Source organism: Alligator sinensis, unplaced genomic scaffold, assembly GCF_000455745.1.
Source record: "Alligator sinensis unplaced genomic scaffold, ASM45574v1 scaffold301_2, whole genome shotgun sequence".
Classification (NCBI taxonomy): domain Eukaryota; kingdom Metazoa; phylum Chordata; order Crocodylia; family Alligatoridae; genus Alligator; species Alligator sinensis.
Genome location: NW_005841874.1, coordinates 1,733,013 through 1,750,682, shown reverse-complemented (window position 1 = coordinate 1,750,682; position 17,670 = coordinate 1,733,013). Strand labels below are relative to the sequence as shown.

The window sequence follows — 17,670 nt, the reverse complement described above, 5'->3', positions numbered from 1 at the left end:
GGGCGGGGGCAGCAGCGGCGAGGGCAAGAGACTCAAGCCCGTGCCTTGGGTGGAGAAGTAGTAAGAGCCGCGGGCAGGCGCAGGGGGCGGGCCTGCAGCTTGGGCGGTTTCACACGAAGCTGTTCGGCCCCCGGTTGGGAGCACACCCTGGGATCGTTCCCAGTCTCGGCTGTGATCTCTGCGTGACCCGCGACGTCTGCCTTAGTCAGACAACACAGTAAAAGTTAGTAAACGCTAACGCACTCGCTTCTCTTCCTACCCAGTCGCCCGAAGTGCGTGGATGAGATCGCGTTCCAGGACGAAGTTGTCGCTGTGATGAAAAAATCCTTGGAAGGAGCTGATGTGAGTGTGGCCAGTCGACTCCATTGCAGCACGTTCAGATAGCTCTCCTGCCATTGCGCTGTGCTGCTCTTGTATTAATGCTTACCCCTTAGATGAGGCTTTCATTAACGAACAAGCTTCCCGACAGCATGTCTCGAGCGGTGTTACGTTTTTGATGTTTCTAGCTCTCTAGCAGTTCTAAAACCATTAGCCCTCTAGTACAGAGGTCACCAACCAGTGGATCTTGATCCACCGGTAGATCTTGGAGTCGATCCAAAGCTGGGGGGAGGGGCGAGGGGGCTGAGTGCCTGTGTGCATGCACATGTGTGCCCCAATGGACAGGTCGGACCGTGGGGGAGAGAAGGGGCAGGGGCTAGATAGAGGCCCCGGCGGTGAGGGGCAGTGCCGCAGGAGCAGGGGTAAGTTGAGTGGGGCCCCAGCCGGGTGCGACTTACCTGCTGGGGAGGCGTACCCCCAAATAATTTTTCCTCTCTCTGCCTCGATTGCTCTCCCTCCCCACAGACTTGTGGGGTGGGGGTGGTGCACGGTAGATCTTGGGTTGCTTTTAAATGCCGAAGGTGATTACTTAAAAAGGTTGGAGACCACTGCTCTAGTATAATGTTGGAAGCTTTACTGATAATCTCCTGTCAGTTTTTTTTTTTCTTCTCATTTTTGCATTTCGAATGTAGGATATTTGCCTCCTGTGCACGGACTTGCAGCCTTTTCCTACTTCTCTGGTATTCCAGAGAACATCTCTAAACTTCAGAGAGCAATTCTGATTTTTTTTTTTTTTCCCGTAGGTAGCTGATGGGAATAATTCTTGTGTTAATGTTAAGTAGGAACAATACTGAATAAAGGAAAGCCTTCCATATAAGTTTTCAAAAAGCCTTTTAATGATGACTATTTCCTGGAGTACAGCTTGAACTAAAAGTTCTGGATGGTGGAACTTTTGTATCCTATTGCAGTCCCCTTATACTGAATGTATTAGCTTGCCCTTATGGGACATGATGTTCCAATTATTAAAAATAAAATAAAAAAAAAAAAAATTAAAGGAAATTGTTTGAGCTGTTTTAGCAGTACCACGACAGTAAAACTAGTGTAACTATAAAAATTTGTTGCTTAATACATCCCAATAGCTTGTACTTCTAGGACACTGATGTGTTGAAAGCACTGAAATGCCAGTTCCTTATTCTATGTCCTAATTCTACCATATTTTAAATAATATCCTCAAATGTGACTGTATTTGTCTCATAAAGGAGCTATCTATAATAATAATAATAATAATAATAATAATAGGCGTATTCTGTCTGTCCAGAGTATTCTGGTTGTCTGAGCAGCCAATCACAAAGCTTACTGAAACAACCAATTGGAGTGTTCTGGACAGATGGAAGAAGCGTGTTGTTATTATTATAGATCCTGAGGCATTTCAAACAGATATGCAAGCAAGTCAGAGCTAGAAAGAAGCACCAGGATGCCCTGCTGCAGAGCAGGCAGCCTCTGCTGAAGTGGGGAAAGAAAAGCAGTGATGGGCCTGATTTTTTTTTTTTTGATTTTTCCTTCCTTCCCCAGAGCCTGCTGGGGCCTGGGGCCAAGCTGCAGGGGGCTTTGGTGCTTCCCTCTGTGGTGGTGGTGCCCTCCAAAGCTGCCTGGGCAAGGTACTAGCTGTGCTGGAGCAGCCCCAGCTCACAGGCAGCACCTGCGGGTTCCAACGGTGCATGGGGCCCTGGAAGTCCGGGAGTGCTCATGGAAGCTTGGGCTTGGCTGGCTTCCAGCACCCCACACACTGTCCCTGTTGCCTGGGAATGCCCAGGGACAGGCTGGCTGCCCTGGGAAGGTGGCAGAAGGGTGGCTGGGTGTGCTGGCAGCCAGAGAAGGTGGCGGGGATGGTGCATGGGGTAGTGGAAGCTCACCAAGTCTGAGCTTCCATGAGCACGCCTGGACCTCCAGCACCACATGCACTGTCCCTGCCACGTTCTCTGGATAGAGCCCTTGTACATGTGAGGAATATTGCTGTTAATTATTACATAGCAGACTAAAATGCATAGGATGTGCTTTAGTTTGCTATGTAAAAAAAGTCATTTAAATTGAAATATGCCACCGAACATGCACACTGTTATGCAATTAAATCGTTAAAGGCAATTAAACCACTAAAAGGGGAAATTTCCTCATGTGTACAAGGGCCCTCTTATGACTATAAACAAGTCACAAGGTTAGGCTTTTGAAAAATATATGTATTTATATTCCTAAGCCTGTGTTGACACATGGGCAGCTTTATGCAGCCTTTTCGAGGGTGAGAAGTTTTGATTCTGTTTGAAGTATTTGGTCAAAGGATAACTAAAAATCCTATATTTAAAGAAATACTTTGCAATAAAAATTTAATCACAAATGATTTGCAGGTTTCAGCTAGTTAATATTAATGAGACATGGGAAGCTATCGCTCACCCTGGAACATCAGTCTTATGACGTTGCGTAGGTCATGGGTTGGGTTGTTCTATTTTGAGCAGTGCTGTTTAAACTGATACCACTTTTGAACCAGCTAGATTTCTGGGATTGAGTCCGGTATACCAGTGTTGACTTTGTCTGCTGAGTCAAAAAGCTGATCTGTAGTTCCTATTTATAGCTACGGGTTTTGTATCTTGTAGCTGTGCTGCCCCAACTGAGTAAACCATTTGATGTCAAAAGCACATAGCTATCCTAAGCTTAAGAACTAACAACATACTAATTGTATTACTTTGAACGGGACTTTTAAAACAAACAAACAAACAAGTCAAGATATAAAATTGTATAAAGCCTGAGACTGCCAGTTTCTGTTCCAGAGAACCCCAGTGAATTCATAAGCATGCTTCTCAGATGATTCTTTGCTGACTATTTATTGCTGCTGTGCAGGGGGAAGATGAGGTTGAGTCCCCAAACTTTGTGTGGATCATGCTTAACTAGCAGGATTGTTCCATGGGCGTCCTCTTCCTAGTTTGTTTCTTGCCGGTGGCATCTACTGCAGTTGCTTATGTAACAATGTTGAATACTTTATAATGTATTTTTTCACTAACTTCATTGATGAAAATGAGGAAAGCTAGTAGTTTGTGGGCTGCTGATGACTGTCCTGTGGACTACCAGTGGTACTAGGCCACATTTTGGGAGTTGCTAGGCCCCCCATCAGCTTCAGTCTGCAGTAAGAAACATTTTGCTTCCCTTCTGTGCATATAGCGGGCTGAGCACAATTAATTATAAGTGCGCACGCTTTGTTTCTGTCTGTAGGGATTCCATTTTTTCTTTGCTGCTGCTGCTGTCTGATCTTGGTAAGAAAAACAAATGTAGCATTACATCCCGACATATTGGCAGAGCTCTGTTTATCTTTTGAGACTATATTTAGAGACCACTAGTCATAGGGCTCTTAATTTCACTTTACTCTCCATATACCCAGCTCTTAAGAACTTACTACATGTCAAACTTTCAGAAACAGACTGGGTTTGCAGTATGAGCTGCCATTTTCAGTAGCTGTAACCTTATCATAATTAGGATAAGAGGCCGACAGGTATCCCAGCTTACCCCTGGCAAGTGTTGAAAACTGCTTGGCTGGATCAGGTTACAGTTCTGCTAAAAATACTGCCATTAAGTTATATAAATGATTTGGCTATGCTTTGTAGGAAAGCAGTGTAAATGCTGGTGATAATTTAGAAGTGGAACTAAAGAACAAATAGTGAAATTGAAGTACAAACATTAAAGTATGGGTTTAGCTAGTTAAGTAGAACTAGTAAAACATGGAATCTCATTAAAATTCCTTACTAATGCCTTTTTCAGAGGATTATCTGGGAATGGTTTAACACTTTGGGAGGATATAGATAATTGTGCAAAGCTCTGCAAATTGTACAAAGCCAAGCACAAAGCTCTGCAAAGAACCTGCTCTGTCTGCCTAGTGTTCAATCCAAAGAGGCATCATGAGAATTGAAACGCTCAAAGTATCTCTGCTTCTCAGTACAATCTTAAACACTCTGGGAGAGATTGATGTTTCTAGTTGCTGATCAGATCTTTGAAGGCATGTTCTTAAAAGATGTTTTATTACTTGGTGGATGCTCTGTATATGTAACAGTCTTTAGAATCTGTTGAAGTCATGGCTTCAGGAAAGTTGAGTTTTTAGAGAAGGTGGGGTTTCAGTGACAAATATATACTGATATGTATTAATATTAGAAGTACACTGGTAAAGATTTTTTTGGCCGATACCAATGACCAATTATTAACCAGCCATATTGGCTGATACCCATCTGATAGCTGATATGCAGCCTGGCAGCTTGGAGAGCAGGCCAGTAAGTCTGTGAAGGGGAAGGGATGTGAGGGTGGGAAGGGGCATGCAGGGGGTGTGCAGAATGAGGCCCCTATGGTGAGGGAGGGAGTAGGGCTGGGGCAGGGTTAGGCACTTGCCTGGGCAGGGCACAGGATGGAACTGCAGGTGGTTTGTCTTGGGGGTGAGGAGGGGGGATGGCTCCCTGCTGCTGCGCACATCCTTGGGGAAGGCATGTGGAGTATGTGCCCCCGGATTTGTGTGCGGGACAAAGGCCAGGGGCTGCGCCAGCCTTTTTCTGGGAGGGGGCTGTGCCAGGGCTGTGCTTGGGGTGGGTGGTAGTGGTGTTCGGAGGGGAAGCTAAGGGAGGAGGAGAGGGTCGGCAGTGGAGAATTTTGGGGTGGCCATAGCCCCACCGGGAAGAGGCCAACACAGCTCCTGGCCTCAAGTCTGCAGCAGGCATCCTGTCCTTGCCCCGTGCACAAATCTGGGGAGCACATGGCCCCCACCCCCATGCTTACCCCTAAGGATGCGCGCAGCAGCAGGGAGCCACCTGGCCTCCCTGGACAATCTGCCTGTGGCTCCATCCTGTGCCCCACTCTGCCCTGGCTGGGCCGAGCCTGCCCCACTTCCTCCCTCACTGTGGGGGCCTTGATCTGCACAGCCTGTTCCACTCCCCTTACTGGCTGGACACTGCTCTCCATGCTGCTGGGGCTGCATTCCTGGCTCCATGATTGCTGTGGCTGTGTGCATGCATGCACCGTTTATCGGTGATATTATCAGCTACACCAGCCTAAAAAAGCCGAACGGTGATAACGTCAATTTCCCTTTTATCGGTGCCAATCCAATATGGACTGATATTATTGGTCCACCTCTAAATATTATGGTATTTTAAGATCTACTATTGCAAGATTTTAATGGATTATTTTATACTTATAAATACTATATATAGATTGGCTGTAACTATATAGACTTGATAAAGGATTGTTGCTAAATAATGCTTGTCTGATCCTTTCTGTAGCTGTGAGGAGTGTATACCCTGTAATTTTCTCTTTTGGATTTCTGGGTTCTTACTGTTCCCATTCTGTCTGCAATAGCTGCTATAGCCAGCATTCAAGTGTGTGCAATCTACCTTTAACTTTAGTTAGCCTTTTAAAAATAGAAATGTAATTTAGGACTAGAAATCAGACCTGATAAGAAGCTTGGTCTTTTCATGGGTTGGAGGGGACTGTTGGGTCCTAGAAATAAACTGTGGTACCTGAAGGGACCTTCTGGGTCACAAAGTCCCTTCCTCCGTAGGCACAATCAGGCTTCATGTTAAAACCAGATTAGAGTAGCAGGAGCAAGAAACCTACTGAAGGGGTGTTCCAGAATTTCACTCCTGTGATGATTACAAACCTTCTTCTGATTTCCAGCCTAAATTTAGTCATGAACAGTTTATATGCAGTTGCTTTTGTGCCAAAATTGTCACTCAGTTTAAATAGCTCTTCTCTATCCCTACTGTTTACCCCTCCTCTATTTATAGCAAGCTGTTATATTCCCTGTCTGCCTTTGTTTTGCTGGGTGAAATGAGCCAAGCTGTGAGTCTGCTTTTGTAGAATAAACTCTCTGTTCCCTGATCACCTACCAACATTTCTCCACACCTGTTCCAGTCTGAACTTAGCTACTCAACTTAGCTGACCTGACCTGACCTGTACACAAAATCATGGAGGCCATAGTGGGAATACTTTGCCTGATGCATAGAAAAGTAGGGTTGGAAGAAGCTTATAAAGGCAAGATCATCCCTACTCAAACCATCACATACAAAGTGCTTGTCTAATCTACTCTTAAGACAACACAAATAACTTTCATCCTATATTTATTGCTCTGGTCCTTGCTACTTGGTGTTCTGATCCTTCAGTGTGCTGACAACTTTGTGCCAACAGCAAATTTAATTATGGTGAAGTGTTTAATGAAGTTGGCTCAGACCAATTCTTGAGGCACTCTATCAATAATCTCCTAAAAACTCTGTGTGAAAACAGAACTAAGCAGCACACACTTCTGGAACAGCTATTAAAAACCTTGTGTGGGATTTGCCTATATTGCAGTCACTCTTGTGATGGTAGTCACTCTTCTGTCTGCTACACTGCAGTCACACTTAAACTAGCCTCAGACTTGCTAGGTCAGGTGCTACTAGCAGTTTAGCATAGAGCTGTTGGAACAGAGTTGGGCTTGTGCCTTCCTTTTGACAGCAACCTGCAGTGCCCAGCAGCCTAGAAATGAAGGATTTGGTATTGCACGGCCACCTAGTCTCTGTGCTGTACTGGTGCTTGGATTGTACACTAAGTGGGGTAGAAATGCCTGTACATTAACTGTGATGCACCCAGCATGGCAGGGGGCACCTTATGGACTAACTCGTTCAGAGAGGCATCAGTAACTTGTGCTGTATAGAGTTTCTCTTCTCGCTCTGCATTTCAGCTTCCCAATCTTTTGTTCTATGGCCCTCCTGGAACGGGAAAGACTTCCACTATTTTGGCAGCAGCCAGAGAACTTTATGGGTAAGTTGGAATCTAATTGCCATTGCTTAAGTGACTGTTCAAAAGCTTGCCAACCCTGCGATATGCTTTAGTACTTTTAGTTACTGCCAGTTCTAATTTTATGTGGTTTGTAGTTTATAAGGATCTAAATTTTAGGTTAACTCTCATTTGCAATGCCCAGCAAATTTGCATTTCATTATGAACTATCTGATACTGTGGAGAGAGGGCTGTTGACAAGAAAAGCAGTTTACTTTGCCTCATAATGCTGTGTTAAGGGGATGAGAGCATGGAGGAGTGGGTGGTGGTGGAAGCAGAAGCAGGTGTCTGTTCTACTTTTTCTTCCTGGACGCTTTCCTCCCCTTGAAAGTTTCCCTGGTGTCTCTTAGCCTTGACTTGTCAGCATGTTCTTGGTTCTTGTTATGTGGCTTTGGGTATGACATCTTGGATTCGGCGGTTCTGTGCTGATATCATCAGGATATTTTTTTCCTTCAGGTTGATGGTAAGTCACTAGATTCTGTGCAATATTCAGTTTCAAGGCAGTGCAGTGAGTTGGCCAGCCATGCAGCCACAGCCCTTGCACAGTGGTGAACCTACATACTTAAAGCAGAAAAGAATAAGAGGAGGAAAGGTTGCCTGCATCTAAAACTGATTTTTAGTTTCAGTTAAAAATAATTGATCAAAATCCTTGGTGTTTAGAGCTTACTGTACTTGGTGAATACAAGGAAAACTGATGATCAGCTGTATAATGGAAGAATTAAGGCGCAGGTTGTCTGAAGGGAGCCATGGGAGTCGGTCAGAAATGGAAACGGGTATCTTCTCGCCTACCTAGAAATGGTGGTGAGGATGGTGGTCAGGTTGTTCTCAAGCAGAAATGAATATTTTAGGTGATGTCTGATGGGGCACTGAAGGCAGTTTTGTTTGAATATGATATCTAGGGATTTTAAAAGAACAGTTTGTGCACCCCCTGCTTTGTTTCTTCTTAATTTGATGTGTATTGTTGGCTCGTGTGTGTATTGTTTTTTTGTTTGCTTGTTTGACTGGAGACTTGAGTAGCTTATAAACCAAAGGGAAAGTGACTGGCTGAATTGGCCTGCCATTCAGCTCTTGTCTTGCAGGATTTTATTAGTTTGACTACTGCTTCTCCAAGTTAAAAGTGTCATGTCCTTTTATAGGTTCCATGGTTCAAGATGGGAGTGGGCAGATATTTCGGGTGGAGAGCCGCTTACTGAGTTTTGGCAAGCCATTGAGGGCCACATTAAAGGCAGCCGGGGGCAGATAAATATTAATTTTCTACATATTTTTTTTTTAGGGGCTCCGTGGGCCGGATAGAATGGCCTGGCGGGCTGCATCTGGCGCCCAAGCTGCATTTTGCCCACCCCTGGTTTAAGATGAGAACAGGTTAGAAGTAATTTTAACAGTTGGAAGAAACTCCAAATTGGTCCTAAAACTGTTTCTGAGGTGTAGAGGCTTCTGGAAACTTGTGATATAGTCTTTGAGCAGTAGTTCTATGAATGAAATGGAAAACTTGTTTTAGCACAACTGTTTGTATTTTAAATTTAATCTTTAGTATCATGAATCCTGGAAGTATGATGACTGCAAAGGTACTGTTGCTGCCTGCATGGTGGGGTTTACCAATTATTCTGTTTACAGCCTGCATGTGGAAATGAACAAAATATATATGTAAAAAATCGGGTTTCTTAGACTTTGCTTCAACTTTTTTTGTCTGGAGGAGTGGTGTAAACCTAGGTTTAATTGTTCTCTGAAGTCTAAGGGACAAGATCGTTGATACAGATTATGGAATTCTAGGCCCCATGTGACTTGGAATTTAACAGTCTGCCATAAGCAAGATGACGACTGTTTGGTAGCACTAGCAAGAATGATACTAGAGTTCAAAAATCACAACCTGAATGTTTACAAGATTGTTTTGCATGTTAATAAGCCACTGTCAACATCTAGCAGTTAATATGTCATGTTATACATACTTTACAGGCCTGAACTGTTTCGGCAGAGAGTTCTTGAGTTAAATGCTTCTGATGAACGTGGAATACAAGTGATTCGAGAAAAAGTGAAGGCTTTTGCTCAGCTAACTGTATCTGGAAACCGTTCAGAGTAAGCATGTGATCAAAAGCAGCTCTATTCAACATATTGTATTTCTCCCGTACTACAAAACTTGTGATTATCTAATCGACCTTAATTTTATAACCTTCATATGAGCCAGGGGACAGGAAGGCCAAGAAGCCCCTAGTCTGCACAAATCAGACTGCTTTTGAGTTGGACTGAAGCAAGCTGCATGTCAAGGCTGCTGCTTCTGGTGCTTATGAGCACCTGGTATTAAAGGCCCTATGGAGAATCCCCCCGGAGAGAATGGACCTGATCTCAAGTGCAATAGCATTTTGGACTTAGTAATTCAGTATACATGCCTGCAAATGCTGAATGACTAAATACTTAGTGTGAGAGTAACTTTCATAATTTGTGACAAATTTGCTGCCAGTTGATTATAGGCTAAGGAGTGGTGTGGGAATGTATTAGGCAACACAAATGAGTGACAGGTTCAGGAAAGTAATTTGGAAAGTGGCGGGGAATAGAAGGCCCAGATCAGTTGTAAGGACATGGTCCCATGTCATATACTGAAAGTTGCCTTCTGAAGATGTTTAAATGTCAGAAGATCTAGGAAGCCTGCAAAAAAAAAAAAAAAAAAAAAAAAATCGTGTAAGCTGTCACAGGAAGTAATTGTATTCCTGAATAAGAATTTCAGAGGAATCTTTGCTAACTCGGGTTGCAGTCTTGCAGCCAAGAAACTTGAATACAGTTGCCTTGTTGCATTTATTAGTTCTTTGTCTAGATTTTGTTATGGATTAGCAAAACTAAATGGTACTTCATTTGTTTTTCCTGTTACTGACTACAGGTAACGATGGCACTATACAACAAGGTGCTGACTTTTAAATATTAATGCAGATTATACTTCAACAATTGAATGTTTCACTGAATGAAGAACTTTTGGTTGGTTTGTTTTTTAGTGGAAAGGTTTGTCCTCCATTCAAGATTGTGATCCTGGATGAAGCAGATTCTATGACCTCAGCAGCACAGGCAGCCTTAAGACGCACTATGGAGAAGGAATCTAAAACAACACGTTTCTGTCTTATTTGTAACTACATCAGCAGGTTTGTATTGCCTTTGCTTCCATGGGCAATAAAAATGTGGCTTTCCTAACTGTAGTCTTACCTTCTGATAGTCTGCTGTTTAACTTGTAATTTGAGAAACAGTTTTCTGTGCTTGAAAATACAAGGTGTAATACAACCGATCAGTTTAAATGGTTGTTCCTCCTTCATCTTATTCCTAAAGTGTTATGGTTTTGAGGCTTTGTCTCTTACTACTTCAGTAGTCTCAGCTGATGGATTTCTGTGGAGTTATTTGAATGAACATTCAACTGTACATTTAAAAATATGTATCTTTTCCAGGATAATTGAACCCTTGACGTCTCGATGCTCCAAATTCCGTTTCAAGCCTCTTTCAGATAAAATTCAGGAACAGAGACTACTAGATATTTCTGAAAAGGAAAATGTGAAAATCAGCAGTGAGGTAATTGCAATGTCACTATGTAGGCTTATTGCTATATCTAGTGCATAATCACAGTGCAGTGAAAGGGGTGAATAGGTACTGCTTTCCTAAATCCATTCTGCTGAGCCAAAGCTATTACTAAGTTTAGTACATATGTTAATTTAAGTAGCATCTTTGTTTGGATGGAGTAAGTTTCAGTTGCTTTCCCAGGGCCAGAGGAGTCTGTCAGAGGAAGAATGACAACAGAATCACTGGACTCCTAGTTCTGTGCTCAGTTTCCTAAGGTTGAGCCCTGCTGTATCCTAAAATATAATCCCATTAATGTACAAAGGTGCAGTAATTGTGAATAGAAAAAGCAGGATGGATGTCTCTTGGAGTGTGCTTCTGCCTATTCAGGTTTCGTATTTCTTGCATGCAAATTTTATTGTGGCTAACAAATTAATAGATCTTCTAATAATCTTCCTGCCTGACTTTTTTTCAGGTATGCTGGATTTAAAAATATTGGGGGATGTGCCTCAGAACTAAAACTCTTTGAATTCACTTAAATTTAAGCAGATTTAGACACTTTTTTTTTTTTAAACAAAGAACAGATTACTGGGTGGAATTGTAAATATTTTTTCCTCAGCACTGTTTTACTGGTATGACATGATCTGACTGTAACACTTGTTTACATCCTTATACAAAGTAAATGCTGGGCAAGGTAGGTGCATATAGCTATTTGCTAGTCCTTGAAGAGAATGAAAAACTTGGGATTTAGTATGTGCCAGTGGGAGACTACTCGCAGATACCTGAAAGTTCAAGTATTTGGTATTCTCTGAACTGAACAGTAGTCTTATTTCTTTTGTGCAGTTGTTCCTTTACATTTGAAACAAAGGATTAATAAAGATGGTGGGCGTGGATGGACAGTATAGGTATCTGAGATGTGAGATTAAGCCTTGTGTGTTAGGCCTCGTTTCAGTTACAATGCAGAAATAATTTGATGGATGCCCAGCTGTGTATTTATAACCAATGATAAGATTTTTTTCCTGCTAATTGTTTCCTACTTTAAACTTATAACTGCATTTACATTGGGATCTGTGTATGCAGATGGAACTACGTTGTACAAAATGGTAGGACCTGTTGTGCATACTTTAGGAAGTTGCAAGATTCATGTTTGTTAAATTGGGTCACCCCAAGTGTTCTTCATTTTGAACTAACATTGACAATATAGCCTGTTACTTATTTCCTGCTATTCCTCAGGCAATATCTTACCTTGTTCAAGCGTCAGAAGGAGACTTAAGAAAAGCAATCACATTTCTTCAAAGTGCTACTCGATTAACAGGTGGGAAAGAGATCACAGAGAAGGTTGTCACCGAAATTGCTGGGGTAGGCTATCGCAGTGATGCATGATGTTTGTTGTTTTGCCTGTAACTTAATATAGTTTTACGTTAATTATTTTTCTGATCATAAAAATAGCAGTTTTAGTCAATATAGTTCCTTCCTCTATCTAGAATGTTTGCTAACTCTGAGTATCACTGTTCTTAATTAATGTTCAATTTACTTTTGAATATTGTACAGTTCTGCATAGCTATCAAAGGACAGGTTCCTGCACCTAGTAACTTCAAAACTGTTGTGTTTACACATTTTAAACACAGTTTTTAACTGGGGACAGATGCAATGGAAATTCTCTAAAATAACCTTAGATTACTCTAACTGAATTTTGAACACTTAACTTATTTTAAGCGGTTATGCATTTCATTCTTTGCACTGAAGCTGGACAACTAAAATGGACTAAATCAGTCTCTCAGATGCCTGTGCACTAACAATGCTGCAAAACTTGGATTGGAAATGCTTCAGGGGACTGGTTTACAAAAGAACTATTCTAGTTCTAGTTTAGAAAAACTGATGGTGTTCATTTAAGTAAAGTGGCTTTTGCTTTCTAGCTGTACAGCAGTTTTCTTTTTAAGATTATTATCCGGATAATGCTGACGGGGATGGTGGAAACCTTAGGGGAAAACTTAAAATTTCATTGTGAAAGTGTTGCTATGGCAATGTGACACTGATCTCTTAAAAGTAGGAAATTGGGAGACAAAAGTAAAGGAGCTGAAAAGTGAACAGGGTATTAAAGCTGGATGTCTGTGTTAGACATGCTTCCCTTCACAGCTAATTTTGCTAGTGCTGTGGGTGTCCCAGGCTTGTTTTTTGAGGGGAAGGGAGCAGAAGCTACTTAAATTCCAATGAATATTTTGAAAGTCAGGCTAATGAAACAAAGCTACTTTGTTGCTAGTTTTTTCCCCTTGGGGTGAGATTTGTATCACTAGCTGTATAAAACAGCTAAATGTCACTGAAATTCCCTCTGGAATTAAGAAACCTGAAAGTAAAATAATTTTAACAGCAAAGGAGAGTATCTAGCTAGTTTGTGTGCTCTTATGGACATTAAACTTCAGTTATATACTTGAATCCTGCTAATAATTAGAGGAACTTCAGCATTGTACACAGGTGCAGATTAAGGTCTAGGTCGTATGTTGTTATTGCTAGCATTGGAATAGAAAACATTTAGAGCAGTTGATGGAAGGAAAATGTGCAGGAAGAGAGGTAGTTAGCCATGTTAGTCTGGAGGCGGGCAGAGTGCCCCCTTAGAGACTAACTTGGTCAGAGACGCGAGCTTTCGTTGGTGACAGCCTTTCCATCGGGAATCGTGGGTGCAAAGCAAAAGATGGCAATATCTGCTAACACAGTTGAAGCAACTTTAATCTGTTCTAATAGTCCTCATATCTTCCGATTTGCTGACTGATCGTTTAGTTGCTTCAGGCTTGGTTTAATTGCTTTAATTTTCCACATCTATGCTGCTTAACAAGACGGGAATGGATTTGCTGTTTTGCTAGATCATGCAACAGAAATGAAAGAAATTGAACCCGTTCAAGTAGTGGCTTATTCATCCACGCTCTGTTTAGATGGTTATGTCCTTTGATATGTAACGGTGGGGCTGGCAAAACAGGGACTATATAATGCTACAGAACTAATGTCACCAAGATGGAGTACGACTATCAAAATATAATTAGGCTCGAGTGGTCTTGGTATCAAACTTGATAGTTTGCTTGGAGGGTTGAGTAGCTGAAACGGGGAAGAATATTATCCCTGAAGGAACAGTTCTGGCACTCAACTGGATGAATGTTATTTGGGGTCAATACTTTAGTGATAGTATGTAATCATGACCCAAATTAACTGTTTGTGACTTCCTCTTGTAGGTGGTCCCTAAAGAAGCAATCCATGGACTTCTTGCTGCCTGTCGAAGTGGCTCTTTTGAAAAGCTGGAAACAGTAACAAAGGTACACTTCTTTATCCTTGTCTCTCTCATTGGTCTTGCAGCAACTGAATTCCAAGCAATTTAAACCAAGGGGAGTTGTTTTAATATTAGGCTGTTTCATCTAGTCTTGCTGTCCTAATCACTTTGGGCTAGCTGTGCAGTATATAAATTTAGATAATAGGACTCCTGTTAGCAGGTTGAAGTTGAAAACTTATTTGTCCTTAGAGCAGTTACAGTGCAAATGTAATACAAGCTTCTTGACATTAATCAGTCCAGTGACCTTAAACCTTGATCTGAAGGAGAACACTTTTTTTAAGGTAAGAAGAACTCCTCCTTGCTTTAAAATTTAACAGTGGCCTTTGCCTCGTGTTAAACTGATAACATGTGATGCTATCCTGCTCAATTTTAGAGAGGGGGGGAAAAAACCCAAACTAATAGTAATAATTGAGGCAAACTCAGCTCTGCTTGGGGCTTTGAAACTGTTGATCACTGAAGACTTTAGACCATTAACTTTTTGTGGGTACAATCCAGTGCCTCACAAATATGTTCTAGGGTGATCAGCAGAAGTCTCTATCCTGTATTTTTTATAAATGGTATTTGGTGCATGCTGTAAATTGCTGAGTTGTAACTGCTTGTCTAAAAATAGCCTTCAGCATTTACTCTATAGAACATTAGGGGTAAGCCTAGTGCACATTGCAGTGAATAGAAATAGCTTCACTGTAAAGGAGAAAAACCAGATCTATATATGTTGAGAGAGAAATTAATCTGTCTTTGCTATCAACCTCACTTTAAAAAGCCCCAAAACTTTAGACTCCTTGAAGGTGATAGGCATTTTTTCCTATACAAGCTTAAAGGGGACTCGGACAAAGCTTTTAAACTGGAACTTGACACAGGAAGGAATGCTGCATCATGACATGGAGGGGGAGAAGGGATGTGCTATAGGGGAAAAGGGGATTCTTCCTCTCTGCAGAAGCAGTGTGGGTGAGCACATTACTCTCTTTGGTTGCTGTAGACCTGTAGGTTGGTATATGTACTGCCCTTCTCTTTCGCAAACAGTGAGCCTAGTAGGTAACAATCCAAGATGACATGGGATACTTTTGTTCTTTTAAGACTTGTGTTAAGACGCTTGGACTAATCTGGTGGTACTGTTCCTGTTCTCTACTAGATTTAAAAACTCCTGAGAGGGAGTCTGTGGAGATGTATGCTATCCCACAGTGGGGGTCAGTCTTTGGCAGGTGTGCCACAAATTAATCCCCGTGCCCTCCTTGAGCATCACTCTGACCCCCTTCCTCTGCCCCATCAGCTGCTCTGCTTTCTGCTCCATGCCCTACATGCCACCTGCCAATTGAACTAGTGGCAATCATGCTGCAGGCTGGCCACCCCTGTATTCAAGGTGTATTCACCAGGATCTGAACATACAAATAAGGATCCTTCAGCTTATAAAATGGGTCTATTCCCCATCCCACAAGAGAGGACACCTACTTTTGTTTTATTTACAGATTGTTAGGTTTGACTGCATGAGGTTACTTTTTAGCTCTTGTTTGAGGGCGTACCCTGTAACAGTGAGTGGTGTTTATACAAGTTGGCCATTAATTCCCTTTGCTAAAAAGCATTATTTTGAATGAGATAACCATTGCCCACTTTAAAGAAACTTTGCAAGTCTGAGGTAAGCTTTTTCCTTTTGATAGTTAAATAAACTGCTAATTCAAATGGAGATCTGGTAGACTTCTATATTGACTGGTTTAAATGCCTCTTACTCAGAAACACACACAGTAAACTCTCTGACTCAGTGAAGTTTTAAAATAGTCTTGATGGTATTTGAAATGTTATGTTGTGATGCATTGTGTTACTACTTAGAAGTCTTAAGATTAATGGTGCCTTGTTTTCATTTTCTCCATCCTGGTCCAGAATCTGATAAATGAGGGGTATGCCGCTAGTCAGCTTGTCAACCAGCTCCATGATGTTATTGTTGAGAGCGAAGATCTCAGTGACAAGCAAAAATCCACAATAGCAGAGAAACTTGCTGTAAGTCTCCATTTATTCAAATTCCTTTCTGTTAACATAGTGGTGCACTTCTGCACACACTCCCTTCGCCTTTCCCACCCCCATCAAAGTCATTATTGGGTTGCACTCAGCAGCTGTGCCTCTTGATTCATCTGAATACTTTCACAATGGAACAAAGAAGTGACAAGCTCATATGGCTGGGGCACACTTCCCAAGTTCAATGGGGATTCTTACAGCTTTGGTTCAGTTGCTAGAGTCACCATTAAATCACTTTCTGTAAGTGGGAGGTTGCTGAGAATCTCTTGGAGCCAGAGGGGGTGGGGGGGGGGGTGTGTGTGTGTGTGTGTGTGTGTCAGTGCCATCTCACCAGTCTTTCTGGAGGAAATAAGACCGACTTGTGAGTAAGGCAACACTGAATTATTTTAAATGAAAGAATTAGAACCATAGACTGTGGTGGGGACCTGTACAGATCTTAAGTGTTCCAGTTGCTTGCATGATGCAATGGTTGCAGGAAACTAGAAGCAGCTCTTCCAGATTTAAAAATGTTCTCATTCTCCAAATGCTAGTTCTAAGAAATGAGATAATGCTTGTTATGGTGGCTGGATTATACCTTGGTGATTTTTCAACTAGGATGCCTTGATGTCCTTTCAAGGGTGCCTTGAGGTGTCACACATTAGCAGTATTAGGTGTGCAAACACGATTTGCCCAGAGATTTCAAGTAGGAATGCAGAGTGTTGGAAATATTCTTACCTCTTGTGATCTTTCTGAATTCAATCAAACAATGAGTAAAAGATAAGAGCTGCCACTTCCTGAGTGGCATCTCGAGTCAAAAAAAGGTTGAGAAGTTACATGAGTTGCATGTTGTAACTCATGTAACCAGTGGCGAAGTAGTGGAGAGCCCTTCTCATTTTTAAATGGATTATAATTTTTTTTTATCTCCTTATTTTCAGGATGTGGACAAATGCCTGGCTGATGGTGCTGATGAGTACTTGCAGCTGATTAGCCTCTGTGCCATCATGATGCAGCAGCTGACTCAGAACAGCTAGTTTTTCACAAAGAACTGTTTTAGCTCAAAACTGAAGATCTTTTGATTGCTTTTGGTTTTGCTTTCAGTGGTGGCTCATCTATTTTCTACTTTTTGGTATAGTTTTGTAATAAAACGCGGCAGAAGGCTAGCAGCTGAAAAATTGGTTTCATGATTTTAACATCTTGCTTTGCCCATATTTCAGTAGTTGGGACAGTGCTCTGAAGAAGTGCTTCCACATGCTCGATCTACTTAGCAGAAGTTGAAGGAACTGCAGAGGTTTAGTTCAGCGTGTCCTGTCTCCCATTGGGATGGTAGAATGGTTGTCTGACACCATGGCCTAGGTGTCAAGCTTTACAAAATATTCAAAGCTGTACGATAGAATTGAAGGACAGAACTTTAAGGCCAGATTGTTTCAGGAAAGAAAACACCCCTATCTTTGCAAGTCCACTGCTGGAGAGTTAAGGAGAAGTACATTTTTCTCTGCTCAATTGGCATTACCCATCTGTTAGGACAGAGAATTCCATATTGGCATCTCTAGGCTTGGTGAACCATTGTGGTAGGTAACCTTGAGTGAGACTGCTAATGAAACTACTCGGTGGGACTAAAAGAAGCTTGTAGCTAGTTTCTCAAAACCCCTCCTGCCTAATGACACAGTGATCTGAGTGCCCATCCCCTTCCCCCC

The 17,670-nt window shown here is 41.9% G+C and overlaps 1 protein-coding gene across 1 annotated transcript; it reads left to right on the top strand.

The window, feature by feature from the left end:
• The first annotated feature begins 6 nt into the window (after positions 1 to 6).
• RFC4 (replication factor C subunit 4) lies at positions 7 to 17,142 on the top strand. Its single transcript, XM_014527833.2, has 10 exons — positions 7 to 60; positions 264 to 342; positions 7,055 to 7,134; positions 9,103 to 9,222; positions 10,131 to 10,274; positions 10,572 to 10,692; positions 11,911 to 12,036; positions 13,899 to 13,979; positions 15,866 to 15,982; positions 16,912 to 17,142. Exons 2-10 carry the CDS (start codon positions 316 to 318, stop codon positions 17,005 to 17,007), a joined length of 912 nt encoding a protein of 303 aa, XP_014383319.1. The 5' UTR covers positions 7 to 60; positions 264 to 315; the 3' UTR covers positions 17,008 to 17,142.
• Positions 17,143 to 17,670: the final 528 nt, after the last annotated feature.